The sequence below is a fragment of the Ursus arctos genome, unplaced genomic scaffold (assembly GCF_023065955.2).
Source record: "Ursus arctos isolate Adak ecotype North America unplaced genomic scaffold, UrsArc2.0 scaffold_16, whole genome shotgun sequence".
In the NCBI taxonomy this organism is placed as follows: domain Eukaryota; kingdom Metazoa; phylum Chordata; class Mammalia; order Carnivora; family Ursidae; genus Ursus; species Ursus arctos.
The window spans coordinates 56,649,354-56,663,029 of record NW_026622830.1 but is presented as its reverse complement, the minus strand read 5'-3'; the positions used below and the strand labels follow the sequence as shown (position 1 = coordinate 56,663,029).

At 58.8% G+C, this 13,676-nt stretch overlaps 2 protein-coding genes across 2 annotated transcripts in view; one reads left to right on the top strand and one right to left on the bottom strand.

Annotated features, from left to right (window-relative positions):
• Nucleotides 1-12,339, top strand: part of LOC125280908 (dual oxidase 1-like) — a 171,561-nt gene extending 159,222 nt beyond the window's left edge. The window contains 16 exon segments of the mRNA XM_048215903.2: nt 818-887; nt 1,304-1,432; nt 1,976-2,157; nt 2,330-2,398; nt 2,401-2,459; nt 2,461-2,521; nt 3,071-3,170; nt 3,465-3,490; nt 3,493-3,513; nt 4,909-5,036; nt 8,134-8,210; nt 8,212-8,285; nt 8,713-8,945; nt 9,190-9,348; nt 10,405-10,560; nt 10,805-12,339. Coding sequence (XP_048071860.2) covers nt 818-887; nt 1,304-1,432; nt 1,976-2,157; nt 2,330-2,398; nt 2,401-2,459; nt 2,461-2,521; nt 3,071-3,170; nt 3,465-3,490; nt 3,493-3,513; nt 4,909-5,036; nt 8,134-8,210; nt 8,212-8,285; nt 8,713-8,945; nt 9,190-9,348; nt 10,405-10,560; nt 10,805-10,978 — 1,718 coding nt within the window. The 3' untranslated portion in view covers nt 10,979-12,339.
• Nucleotides 12,340-13,055: 716 nt separating this feature from the next.
• Nucleotides 13,056-13,676, bottom strand: LOC125282001 (translation initiation factor IF-2-like). The gene has a single exon (XM_048215902.1). It carries the CDS (start codon nt 13,674-13,676, stop codon nt 13,056-13,058), a length of 621 nt encoding a protein of 206 aa, XP_048071859.1.

Here is a 13,676-nt window from a genome sequence, read left to right as displayed (position 1 = left end):
ACTATGAGACATTTCGAATGTTCCTACAGAAAAGGAACAAGAATAGCGCAGGAAGCAGCCCTTTCCCCGGTCACCTAGATCTCCCCGTTCACCTGCCTTTGGTTACCATGTTGCCGCATTTGCTGCTGGTTGAAATCTGACGGATAAATATCCATACTTTGTTGTAAACATTCTGATTTCATGAAATTCACCTTAATCACTTGTGCCCCCTGGGCTGGAGACCAGGGTAGTCATCAAGATTAGTTTAGCACTCGGAAGTGACCTGGACATTCCCGGGCTTCCTGTGAGAACATGGCTTTGCAGCTCAGTCCCGCCCTCCCCTGCAACGCTCGGGCCAGACAGAGAGGAACAGGCGGCTCAAGGGAGAGTACTTCCCCCCAACATACTATTATGAACATTTTTAAACACAGGAAGGTGGAAAGAATTTCATGGTGATCCCATAAATGCGCCACCCAGAACTACATTTAATTCCCAGGAGGCTTTAAGCTGGAGGCTTTAGCAGGGTTTTTGTGGCAGAATGGTCTCAGCAGGCAGGTGGCACAGTTTCTGAACTCTACCCCACAAGCCTGATACCAGTCCCAGGAGTGGGCTGAAGGTGGACACACATCCAGGGACACTGTCTGGCCAACAAATTCAGGCCTTCTCCCTGCCCCCTCATGGCTGGGTCTAGCTCCCACTGGGGGAGCAGGCTGGGGCTGGGGCACCCAAAGGCAAGGGTGCTGGCCGAGGACCCTCTACAGTATGGACATGGGGTGAGTGCCAGGTCTTCCTGGGCTCTGGGCCCTGAGCTGTTCCCGAGATCAGCTCTGTGTTACAGGGGTAGAGGTGCCTGAAGTCCTCAAGGACCTGTGCCGGCGAGCCTCCTACATCAGCCGGGAAAAGATCTGGTGAGCCCTGATCTGGGAATGTTGGAGGGAGGGCTGGGGTTGGGGGGGTTGCCTTTTCTCTCCCCAGGATGCCTGGGATCAGGGCCCTACCAGCCTATGTAGTGTCTTTATGCAAATTAGAAAAAAGGGCTCCTTGCTGTAGGCAGACACAGCCCTGTACCAGCAAGAGCAGAGAGCCTGCTGGACTTCGGCACCCACCTGCTGCCAGGGTCAGATGCCCTTGTGAAGGACACAGCTTGTATGTGTGTCCCCAGGATCTAACTCATTCTCTGTCCAGGTCTCTGTGGGAAGTCTGCTGGCCCCTGGCTGAGAGCTCTGACCCCTCCTCAGCAGAGTCGGTCTGCAGAGAGACCAGGGGCAGCGAGGATCCAGTGGCTCAGGTGGCCAGAATCCTCTCTCTTTCATTCCTGTCCTAGTCCCTCCCCCAGAGTGAGCGCTCGCTGTCCCCACAGCAACGCTGACGTGGAGCGGACAGCACAGAGACTGCAGTGCCCCACGGACACAGACCCCCCCCCCCCGGAGATTCGACGGAGGTTTGGCAAGAAGTACGCCTGCTCCTCTCCTTGAGTTCATGCATCCCGTTAGCGTGCAGGGCTGCGGGCAGGATGAGCAGTTCACGCCCGCGCAGACCACAGTCTGACAAGGTGGCTGCTACACTGATAATCACCATGTCCCACCGATGAATGTTGTGACAGTGGTCAGAGCAAGGAGCTTCGGAGCTCAAGGAAGTGCTCACCTCTGCCTGGTAAGTCAAGGCAGGCTTCCTGGAGGGGGTGACTTCTGCGCTTCCAGTAAAGGGTGAGAACAGAGCAGGGTGAGAATGGGGAGCTGCAGACTGGGAGGGGAGAGGGCTGTCTGAGTGTGAGTGGGACCTGGGCTAGAGGGAGTACGTTCCCTGGGATAAACTGACCCAGTGAGCACTGCAAGACTATCCCTACTCTGACAGCCTTGTCAGAGGAGTGTGGTAGGGCTTTTGGGGTCTGAACCCTGCTTGGCTTGAGCAACTTGGTGCCCTTTCTCTGCTCCTGGGAGGCGGGTTGCACTGGGAGGGGGGGTTCGTAGCCAGAGCCGAGACTTCCTGTCCCCAGGGTAGCATCATTCCAGCCCCTGCTGTTCACGGAGGCCCCCGGGGAGAAGTTTCAGCGCAGCCGGCACCACCAGACCTTGCAGCAGTTCCAGCGCGTCATCGAGAACTACCGCCGCCACATCGGCTGCGTGGCTGTGTTCTGCGCCATCAGCGGGGGCCTTTCCTGGAGCAGGCCTGCTGTGAGTGTGGGCAGCCCCGGGGTCGGGGCCCCCGTGGGTGCATGGGGCCTGCTTGAACGGAGGCTGCAGAGGGGGCCTGCGTGAAGGGGTGGCGGCCAGGGCGGGCCCTTGACCCGCCTCAGCGGCGCTCTCTCCTCTGCACTGCTCCCCTCTTACCCGCCTGGGCTCCCCGACAGACTATGCTTCTGGGGCTCACCGCATGGGCATCACGGACACCACCCGTGTGGGCATCATCCTGTCCCGGGGCCGGCCGCCAGCATCTCCTTCATGTTCTCCTGCGTCCTGCTCACCACGTGCCGCAGCCTGCATCACCTTCCTGCGAGAGACCTTCCATCGGCTCATTGCCTCCGTGGCCATCGTCCTCACAGGTAGGGCCCGGGAGTCCCAGGGCTTCTGTTCGTGTCCTCCTGCCCCTGCTGCCTGCCCCTCCTCTCTTTTGTGCTTGAGTGTGAGTCCTAGATGTCCTTCTCAGAAGGATGCAGCTGGCCCGCAGTGGTGTGAAGTGAGGCCAGGAGCCCCCCACCCCGCCCCTTCCTGGTGCCTCTTCCCATGGTTTCAGGGCCACCTCCTCAGCCTCCAGCTGACAAGTTAGCAACAGCCCAGAACATGGGCACATCATGTGTGATCTCTCCCAGTTTTTATGTTGGAAAACATACTCTGTGAGAGAAACCCAAAGAATGAACTTCTAATGGTATAATTTCAGACTCCTGTGGCTGGGCTCATGGATGGTACATATGGGGCTCAGCAGGGGTAGGGAGGGACAGGAGGATGGCTAGAGACCAGAAGTGCAGACCCCGAGGGTCCTTCTTCAGGCCCCCAAGGCTGGGTGGCTGGAGTCCTCCACCTTGGGCTGAATGGGTGAGCGCCCCCACCAGGCTGCCCCCTGGCTCACTCCCACCCTGTCTGGCCTTCCTTAGTCTTGCACAGTGCGGGCCATGTGGTAAATGGGTACCTGTTCTCCGTCAGCCCGCTCAGCGTCCTTTCCTGCCTCTTCCCTGGACTCTTCCGTGACGACGGGTGAGTGAGTGGGCTACTGTGCGTGTGTGTGTGTGTGTGTGTGTGTGTGTGTGTGTGTGTGTGTGAGTCAATGTGGGGGGATCCTTTATGGATGGAAAGAAGCAAATTCTCTTGGCTCAGAGGAGAGTGTCACCTTCCAGGCAATGGGACAGACAATGACCAGCCAGAGCCCTGACCCCGAGTGGGCAGAAAGGGAGACTGGTGCCTGGGTTGAGGTGTTTCCTCTGGAGGATTCTTTCTGGAAGTCCCAGGCATCTCCTCTCAGCATCCTTGCTTGCTTTCCCTTCTCCACAGGTCTGAGTGTCCCCAGAAGTATTACTGGTGTTCTTCCAGACTGTGCTAGGTGAGAGCCCTCCCTGCTCTGAATTTCTGGGTCTGGCTCTGAGCTCTGAGCTCCGGGTTCTATCTGCCATGAGGCAGCCCAGTAGCGCTCACTCAGGTCTCACAGTGGGCCAGACTCTGCCCTCTGGTCCTGACAGCTCTGCTGGGAAGTAGGAGCCTCTGCTCTCTAGTCCTTCTCTTGGGAGCTTGGCTGGGGTCCTGCCCCAACTCGGAACATCCTTCTTCCGTGGAATGAGAATGGACCCCCTCTCCCCCTGCCCCAACCTACACACCTACCGTGACAGTGGCTTGGAGGAATGCCGTGTCCCAGCAGCACGGTGGAGGGACCAGGCTCGTCAAACTAGGCAGAGACCCCCACCCCTTGTAGTCCGTCTTGACCAGGGCTGTTGAGGGACGTATTCCTTACTCCCCGTAATCACCCATTTTAGAGCTATTAGCTGTGAATCTGTTCAAAAGCTTCTTGAACCTATTTATATTTTCAGTCTGTTTCCTCCTTGGCATAATACATTTTCTACGCTCCTCTCCGTGAAACACGGCATTTTTTTTAATCCTAAAACAACCTGCTCTGAACTTCAGAGTGCTTGCTAATTCTTGCGCACTGGGATTTAGTGGATAAGGCTGTGTTGAGGCCCTCCTCTCTGTTCAGGCCTTTACAGGCTTTGGTTAGGGCCCTTCTTAACCTCTGCTTTTCCAGACTGCAGGGCTCTAATCTTCTTAATTTCTGCCTCCCTCCTCCTCGATCACTTGAGGGGCCGTTCTCTGGCCCCTCACTCCTGTCCTGACTCTAGTACTGCTCTCTCGTGTACCCCAGGCCTGGGATCTCCTGTGAGAGGAGGGTCCTCCCGCCAACCCTGGGCTGAACCCAGGGGGCTCGGGTGGTCGCACTTCCTCACTAATGGCGCCACTGCTCATGCTGTGGGAGCCAAGTCGGGGGCTAGGGGGATGTAGACCGAGTCTTGACTCCGTGGGGGCAGGGCCTGCAATGTCCAAAGTCTGACCCAGAGGGCCCAGAGCAGGTGCCCCGCACGTTCAGTCCGTCAGCACCGGTGTAGACGAGGCCCACAGGGGGCGAGCCCTACAGAAGGCGCTAGGATCCCATGCTGAACCAGCAGCCTGGTCCCTGTTCTTGTGGGCCTGACAGTCAGGGAAGTGACAGACAAAAAACGAATGACACCGGTCCTTGAAAAAGAACAATCGGGACAAGGTGTTGGAGGGATGAGCAGAGTCTGTTGAAATAAAAGGCACTTGTGATCAGTGGTGTGGGGAGAGAAGAACAGAGGAGAAGCCTGGGCTTCCATGGCCCCACCCAGAGCAGTGAAGTGGAATGGGACCCTGACCCACGGCAGCCCCAGCACAGCCCCGCTCCTCCGCCCTTCACCCCGCGTTCATTTTGCAGGCCTCACGGGGGTGCTGCTGCTCCTGGTCCTGGCCATCGTGTATGTCTTCGCCTCCCACCACTTCCGGCGCCGCAGCTTCCGGGGCTTCTGGCTGACCCACCACCTCTACGTCCTGCTCTCCGGGCTGGTGAGGGCTGTCGGGGTCTTGGCAGGATGATCCCAGGGAGGCCATGAGGGCTGAGACATCCGTTCTCCGTCCCCTCAGTCATTTCAGGAATCCCCTCCACTTCTCACATCACAGCTGGAGAGGATAGTGTAGGCCTGTCAAGCAGATGGACCCCGGGCCGCAGCGCTTGGAAGATGGGTGCCCGGCATGGGGCTGGCAGTAGCAGCCCTATCAGGCTGGTCGCTTCCTTGCAGACACCCCCGCATCATTTCTGCCCAGCCGGTCATTCCCCAGTTCCGGTGGCTGGTGTGAGCTCCAGGGTTGACCGCCCACTTTCAAGGGAGCAGCACACTTTTTTTTTTTTTAGAGAAGTCTATCTTAATTCTGTTCTGCCACTTTTGTTCTGATCCTGTTTCCTGGGGTGTCTGCACCCCACTCAGCAAAGTGCCACTTGTAGAGTCAACGAGCTTGCTCAAAACGTCCTCACTTGGACTGTTGATGAGATGGATTTTTAAGAGTCTACCTGTTCCCTTTCCTTCTCCTTAAGCTCCTGCCTCCCTTCCTTCACATTCCCTCCCTTCCCTCGTCCTCCTGTTCCCTTTACCTTCCCTGGGTTTGCCGTCAGGTGCGCCAGCTAGTTAGTTCCAGAGGGACTCTGATCTGTGCTTGGCCTGCCTTCCTCATGGATACAGGCGGTTCCCTAAAGAGCACCCGAGGGTCCTGCTGAGAAGCTAAACTAAGTCCCAAGGCCCCAGCGTCCCCACCAACGATACTTGCCCGTCAGCATTCAGAAGCGCAGAGCCCAGATGGTTGCCATCTGTCACCTGGCTCCAGGCAGAACTGCACACAGTCCTGAAACAGAGGGCGAGTCCATCATGGCCTGGGTCAAGCTGGCACCTGTGGGATGCCCTGCGTCCTCCAGGTGCAGTTCTGTCCTCAGTGATCAGACGGTCTGTTTCCATGTTGCTGAGGCTCAGCACTTCACGGTTCTGAAGAGGACTACCCGGCCTCGGCTTAGGTCGTTTCCTAGAACTGATGTTTGTTTCCAGAGAAATCTCTGTCTTCTTTGGAAGCTGAGGCTGATTTATCCCTCCCTACCCACCCCTGCTAGGGGGAGCCCTAGCTCCCCGGTTACTGTTTCTGTTAGGGGTGGAGATGATGTTCTTGTTCCTGGTGAAAAAGCAGCTGAGCTCAATGGGAGACCCGGAAGAGTGGCCACACTGGCTCCCTGAGACCAAGACCCCCTTCTGACTTATCCCTGGGTTTGGGGGATCCCTGGGGTTCAGAGCCTCCCTTCCTGCCAGCAGGGAAGTCAGCAGCTCAGAAAGGTGCAGGACCCTCTGCTGGGCAACCCAACCCTGGCCGCTAGGGACAGTCTCACCTGGGGGATATCAGGGCCAAAACACCCGCCTCCTCCCCATTTACCCTTGGTGTGTCCGCTTGACTTGGGGCAGAAAGAGAAGCGACAAGTAAAGGACCCAGTGTGGAGCCGGCCCTGCAGAAGGCTGTCCGGGCTCCCGACCCAGGCAGAAGCGGGCAGGGCGGGCACAGCGGGAGCTGAGCTGGCGGCAGCCCCCCAGCTCCTCAGCCAACCGCGGGTCTGCAGCAGTTCTGGGGTTTAAAAGTAGAGCCAACACCAAATGGGACGTATAAACAGAGCAGTATGAGGCCACCCAGACGTCGTTCTCAGCCTGGTTAGATGCTCAGAAAGCCTTGGGGGTGGGGGTGGGCTCCATAATGAAAGAGGAACCTGGGGGGACCGGAGCCAGTTCAGAGAAGAGCCCAGAGAGGTTTAAGTTAGTCCTGTGGGCAAAGGAACACGAAGCTGGGGAAAGGCAGAGCGGACTGAGGAGCCAGAGTTCAGTTTAACAGTTATCTGTCGAAGGGTCTAGTACACAGTTGTTCGGTGCTACGTACTAGTTTGGGGGAGGAGGGGGAGACTCGAAGCTCCGCCCTGGAGAACTTAGGATTTGGGGTGGAGATAAGTGCCGTGCACTTGCCTTGATCAGAATGAGCAGACAATACAGGATTCATGCTGAGCTGAGTGCTGCAAACAGTGATTTCTAGCAGCTCGCTGAAGGGAGTTTCATTCGGGCCAAACTGGTTAGGGAAGACTTTGGGGAGAAGATGGGATTGGAGCCAAGACTTAAGGAGAGGTAAGCTAAGATCCGACAGGGCAGAGTGCAATCCGAAGAGCATTCCAGGTAGAAGAAAGGGCATGAGCACGGGTGCAGAGGTGGAAATGAGGATAGTGTATTCAGGGCGCAAAGGCCTGGCTGTGGGTGGCCCCAGGGTATTAGGTGGTGGCAGGACCCGTGCGGCTGCGGGGGCGGCCGAGGGGCCATGCCACACGGGACAGCATAGACTGAGGAGTGCAGAGAGTGAGAAAATCAGGTTTGGGCAACATGCAGGATCAGGGCTGGGAGAAGGAACAGAGAGCCAGTGGAGGAGATGGGAAGCGAGTGGCCCCAGAGACGCAGCAGATGTGGCAAGGAGCAGGTGGTTGCTAGTGCCACAGACGGCCAGCCCTGGGAACAAATGAAAGGAGACCTTCATGGGATGGCAAGAAGCAGGGAGGGGGCATCCCTGGGAGAGGGAATAGTGGGTGCCCAGGGCCTGAAGCAGAAAGGACTTGCCGTGTTTGAAGAACAGGGAGGCGGAAACGCTGGCAGGCAGAGGCCAGAGCATCTCGAGGCCTTGTGGTATAATGGGAAGTCCACTAAGGCTGGTTACACTGCGACGGCGTGATAAAATGAACTTCAGAAAGTCGCAGTGGCTGCCTTGAAGACAATGGGTCACGGTGGGGCAACCCCCTAGAAGACGAGCTGGGAGGCTACTGCAGGAGACCAGGCGAGAGTCAAGGTGGCTGGTTCAGGATGGTGCCAGGAAGGCGCAAATAGTCTCACTCATCATGGACGATCTGCAGGATGGGCTTGGGGTTGGGAGTGGTTAGATTTGGGGACCTGGAGGGAGCGTGGTACACGGAGAGGTGGGGACGGAGGGTGCCCGTGGGGGTGGGCTGGGGTGGGTGGAGGGTGCAAGGGGCTAAGGCCCGAGTCGGCCACAGACACTGTTGTGGGTGTGACTTGGTCTGAGCCGAATTCTTCACTCTATCCAGCTCATTGTCCACGGCAGCTTCGGCCTGCCCCAGCTGCCCCGTTTCCACATCTTCTTCCCGGTCCCGGCACTCATCTATGGGGGACAAGCTGGTGAGCCTGAGCCTGAAGAAGGTGGAGATCAGCGTGGAGAAGGCCGAGCTGCTGCCTTCAGGCACCAGGCCTGCAGGCTGTCAGGGACCAGCTGGGTAGTGCTGAGAAAGCCCACAGGGCAGGGGCAGAGCCTGGACCTTGCAATCCGCTGGTCTGGTCCAGTGGAGTTGGCAGGGGCCTTGAGGCGGCAGCGATGAGGGAGCTAGCAAGCAAAGCTCTTGGCCGGGGGACCCGAGCCTCTCTCACAACAGAGGGAGGAGGAGCCCGGGCCAGGTTGCTCCTTTCCCTGCTGACCACCAGCACCAGCGCCGCATTGCCCCTCCGCAGGGTGGACATGGCCAGAGGGGAGTAATGCCTTCTGATGGGGAGAGGCCTTGGCATATTCCAGAAGGAGAGCTGAGGCTGCGGGGGCGGGGGGGGGATCTTTCTGGAGGCCACAGGGTTGCTGGGTCCTGGATAGCAGCCTCCTGCCCACTTCCTTTCCTCAGGAGTGACCCACCTGCAGCTCCAGCGGCCCCAAGGCTTTGAGTACAAGTCGGGACAGTGGGTGCGGATCGCCTGCTTGGCTCTGGGGACCACTGAGTACCACCCCTTCACGCTGACTTCTGCACCCGATGAGGACACGCTCAGCCTGCACATCCGGGCAGCAGGGCCCTGGACCACTCGGCTCAGGGTGATCTACTCACCTCCAACGGGAGGTGGCTGTGCCAGATACCCGAAGGTGACCAGACACAGACCGGATGAGCTACCCGCCCCCACATCCCCTTAGCAGGCCTTGGCCCCGCAGCCCCGGGCTGCCCACTGTGTTCCTCCCCTCCCATCCAGAGACTGGCCATTCCAGGTAATGCCGCGGCACCCCCTCTCTCCTCACTCCATAAACATACCTGCCTTCCCTGCCTCCCATTTCTAGCTTCAGAGCTATTGTGGTGGCGGAGCTTAACTCAGACCCACTCCTTCTCCTGCAGCTGTACCTTGATGGACCATTTGGAGAGGGCCACCAGGAATGGCATAAGTTTGAGGTCTCAGTGCTGGTGGGAGGGGGCGTTGGAGTCACCCCCTTTGCCTCCATCCTCAAAGACCTGGTCTTCAAATCATCAGTCAGCTGCCAATTGTTCTGTAAGAAGGTGAGTGCCCTCTCCTCCTGCTGACCCCTGGCCCCTGCTCCCTATCACTGTGTCCGTCTCTGCCTGTCTCTCCTGCCTCTGTTCTTGGCCTGACCCCAGAGGGGTCTGATATCCTCGGACCCTAAAGAACAGAGTTGGAGAGGGGTAAAGAAACCCACTCTGTCGTACAGAGGAGGCCAGCCCCTGAAGGGAGCCTTGTCAGGTTGGGAGAAGGAAGGGAACACTTGGGGTGGGGCAGTGAAACCGGCTCTGCTTTCAAGAGGAAGAAGAGGGGAGGTGCCGAGGCAGGGCTGGTGGGCTGGGTTAGTTGCAGGAACACAGCCCAGGCCCTCAGGCCCCCTCTATCCCGGGTCCCTTCACCCCAGCCCGGACCTGGTAGCAGGCCCCTGCTTGTCTCTCTGGGCCTGGCAGGTGAGTCGGGGGCACAGGAACGCAGCAGGCAGAGGCCAAGCCCACGTACTGTCGGCATTCAGAGGGTGACAGGCAGCTCCCCCGCTCCTCTGTCCATGCCGGCTCTGCCTCTGCTTCTTAACCCACACGGCCCCACTTCAGCCTCTTCAGAAGCGGGAGGTCGGTCCCTCTATGGCAGCTTCTATCCTCCGGCTCTCTCTTTGAGCCCATTCCCATCTGCCTCAGGCAGCCAGCTGGGTCTTCCCTCAGGCTGTTCTGTGACATGCCCCTTAGTGGAACCCTATCCCTCTGGGCTGGGGTTGGTTGGGAGCCCAGCAGCCTGTGGAGGGCCCGTTGCAGGGAGTGGAACGGCAGGCTCTGTGTGAAAAAGCCGCTTCCCACCCCATCGGACCTTCAGCTCACTTGACAAGTGTCCTTTTTCATCACCCCAGGTTATCACTCCCTTCTCTCTCTCCATGCCTGGGGTAACTCCATCTCCCGCCCAGAGCCTGGCCCTGGGGCCCCCCCCCCGCAACACTCCATTCCCCAGAGTGTCTGGGGAGAGGCACAAGCTGACGGAGCCCGGAAGAGTTCTATTGCTGTGGGGATCCCGGGGATATAGGGAGCCTGAGCTTAGCCAGGTCCTGAACTCCCCTGTGTCCCCAGATCTACTTCATCTGGGTGACGAGAACACAGCGGCAGTTTGAGCGGATGGCTGACGTCATCCGAGAGGTGGAGGAGAATGACCGTCAGGACCTGGTGTCCGTGCACACCTACGTCACCCAGCTGGCTGAGAAGTTTGACCTCAGGACCACCATGCTGGTGGGTCAGGGACGGCCAGGCGGGGCGACTCGGTGGGTCGATGGGTTGGCTGGGTGAGGCTCAGATGGCCAGGGCAGGTGGGCGGACAGCCAGGTTCAGACGGCAGGAGGCACAGAGATGGTAGTCCCGATTTTCAGCCTCCAGCTCCCTCCCCACCCCATTCTCTGTCTCCTGGGCTGCAGGCTGGCTTGGGCTAGGCACGGACCCTGACTGTCCTTGGCCTGACCTGCCTCTGTGCCCCCAGTACATCTGTGAGCGGCACTTCCAGAAGGTGCTGAACAGGAGTCTGTTCACGGGCCTGCGCTCCATCATGCACTTTGGCCGCCCCCCCTTCGAGCCCTTCTTCAAGTCCCTGCAGGAGGTCCACCCACAAGTCAGTCCACCCCATATCAAGGTTCTCCTGGCCTTTATCACCTGAGGTCTAAGCAAACCTCCCAACCCAGCTCCAGGAGGGAAGGAACTGCTGATAAGAACTCATCACCCAAGAGATAAGTGGGGAGAATGGAATGGAAAAACAGTAGCGGTCACTCTGAGGGGCTCAGGGGGGAAGCAGCAACAGGGACTCGCCACTTCTAAAGCCATGGTGCCTGTCCAGAAGGAACAGCTCAGTTCATCCTTATGATAAACTCAAAGCTATTCTTACCATGAATACTGAGCCCGCCCTCACCCGAGACGCTGATCTTTACCGTGAACACTGGGCTAGCCACTGCTCTGGTAAATAATGGCCTAGCCCTCAATGACACAGTAAGCTAGCCTTTAACTTGAACGCTGATTAACCCAGCCCCTGTCAGAAACACTGATCCTTTACCCCAAATGCCTTGGAGAGGGGGGAGGGCGGACCCACACAAAGCAAGTCTACCAAAGCTGAGCTAGACGCACACACCGAGCCAGCCCTCACCACACAGGGTGTGAAGCGAACCTTTATCAGAAACATGGAAGGAGTCCCCACCAAGGAGTCTTGCCTGTCTTTCCATGAACACTGAGCTAGGCTTCACGTTTCCTTCCCCTAACAGGTCCGGAAGATTGGGGTGTTTAGCTGTGGCCCCCCTGGCATGACCAAGAATGTGGAAAAGGGCTGTCAGCTCATCAACAAGCAGGACCGGACTCACTCCTCCGACCATTATGAGAACTTCTAGGCCTCCTGGCCAGGAGCTCTTCCCATTGCCCAGCTGAGCAGAGGTTTGGGCCCACACCTCGCTCTATATTTCCTATTTCTGACTCTCTGCCTCCTCCCCATTCCTACCTCTCATCCCTGGTCCAGGTGGCCATGGTCAGTCACCCCATACGGGTTCAGAGACCCCCAAGTGCAGACTGTCTCAGCTTGGAGAAGCTGGGGGGCACTGTCTAGGAAACGGAGCCTGGGAGGTAGGAGAGCTATTGTTACTTTGGGGCAAAGTGACACCTCTTCTTCCAAACTAAGAAAAAGCCTCAAAAGACTGGAGCTGACAAGCAGTGTGTATGTGCACTAGGGGGCTGTGGGCCTAAGGACGGAGTGGGAGCACAGATGCTGGCATCTTGGAACTCCTCCCCCAAAACCTCCCCCTCCTCTAGGCTCCCCACTGTCAAAAGGGCTGGCAAATGCCTTGGGGTGGGCTAGAGGCTGGGCCCACAGAGAGAAATCTACAGGAACCCCCTCAGCATCCTAGCCTAACAGCACAACTGATTTCTCCCCAGTTTTTAAACATGTGCTGTAGTCAGAATCTGGCCCAATATCTATGTCGTGCTCCTCAGGCCTTGTCTCTTCTTCCCACTGCAATAGTCTCCTTTACAAACAAACCACTTTTCTGCCCTCTGGTTTTCTTTATTCTGCCCCAGGATGGGGGTGGGCGCTGGCAAAGGAAGCTACTAACCAGCCAACTCACCCAGGCTGCTGCAGACAGTGTTCTGAACCTGCCAGCATCTACCGAATAAAGGAACCAGCCCAAGGCCGAGGGCTTTAGCTGGAGACCCCTTTCCCAGCTCAGGGGCACCCTTCCTGACCCAGGCCTCTCAGGGTGGCTCGTGTGGGGCTTCTCAAGCCTGACCAGGAAGGGCAGAGAGAGAAGGGATGGGAGTTCTGGAGAAGGCGGGCAGGGCACAAAGTGCGGGTGTGCGTGGCAGGACAGAGCAGGAGCCAGAGTTGGCCTGGCTGGCTCCAGGACCTCTGAGCAACAGCAGTGGACCACCCGTGCCTCCATGGGTCTTCCAGGTAAAGAGATGAAAGCACAAGGAGACGGATGAGCACATCACCTGAACACTCAGCCTGTTTTCTCATCTGGAAAGTGACTCATACCCTCCAAGGTATAGGGCAACCCTCTGAGGGAATTTCTAAAGCAGGGCCCAATTTCAAGTGAGCCTCTCGATTGTCCTCACCGAATTCTTACATTTGTCAGGTCACATATCCTCGATTTCGATGAAATAGCCGGGGATTAGAAAATCCGAACTCCCATGATTGACACTGCTCAGGTTCTGTAAAGAGGCCCTGGGACTGCGCTCCCAGAGCAGCGGATGTTTGTTCAGCCCCGCGGGGAGCCCCGTGGGGGCAGGAGGGCGGACCTGGAGTGGGTCAACGGCAGTTGGGACCGGCGGCGCAGGGGGTATGCCCGGGGGCCGGGCGCACAGGCCTCGGCCGGTCCAGCCCTGGGTGCGGTGGGGCGTCTCCAGGGCCGGTCCGGTGTGGCCGGGCGCCCGCGACCCGCGGTTAGAGGCACGACCAGCAGGGGGCAGGCGCGGAGCGCCCCGCCAGGCTCGGCCGCGAGCCCGAAGCCCCGGCCGACGGGAGATCCGGGCCCAGACCTGCGGGCTGCACGTCTCCAGGGGGCGGACTCACGGTCGGGGGATGGGGGAGGCGCGGCAGGCCCCGCTTCCCCTGGGAAGAAAACGCGGTCGGCGCGCCAGCTTTCCCGCGGGTGCGGGTGCGCGGCTTCCGCGTGGCAGGGCCGCCCGCCCCCCTCGCCTGGCGCGCTGCCTCTTCGTCTCTCGGCGGCTCCCCTCCTCGCAGACGCACGGCTGTTGGCAGGAAATTGGACGCGCTCGGGGGAGCGGCCCTCGTCGGCGCGGCGGGGAGGGGGCGCCGCGCGGCCGGTCGGCTCCGGGTGCCCCCAGCCCGGCGGGAGCGGCGGGGGATGTTTTGACAT

Excerpts from the sequence above, each read along its gene's own strand:
- LOC125282001 (XM_048215902.1), bottom strand. The coding sequence starts at position 13,676 with ATGTCAAAACATCCCCCGCCGCTCCCGCCGGGCTGGGGGCACCCGGAG.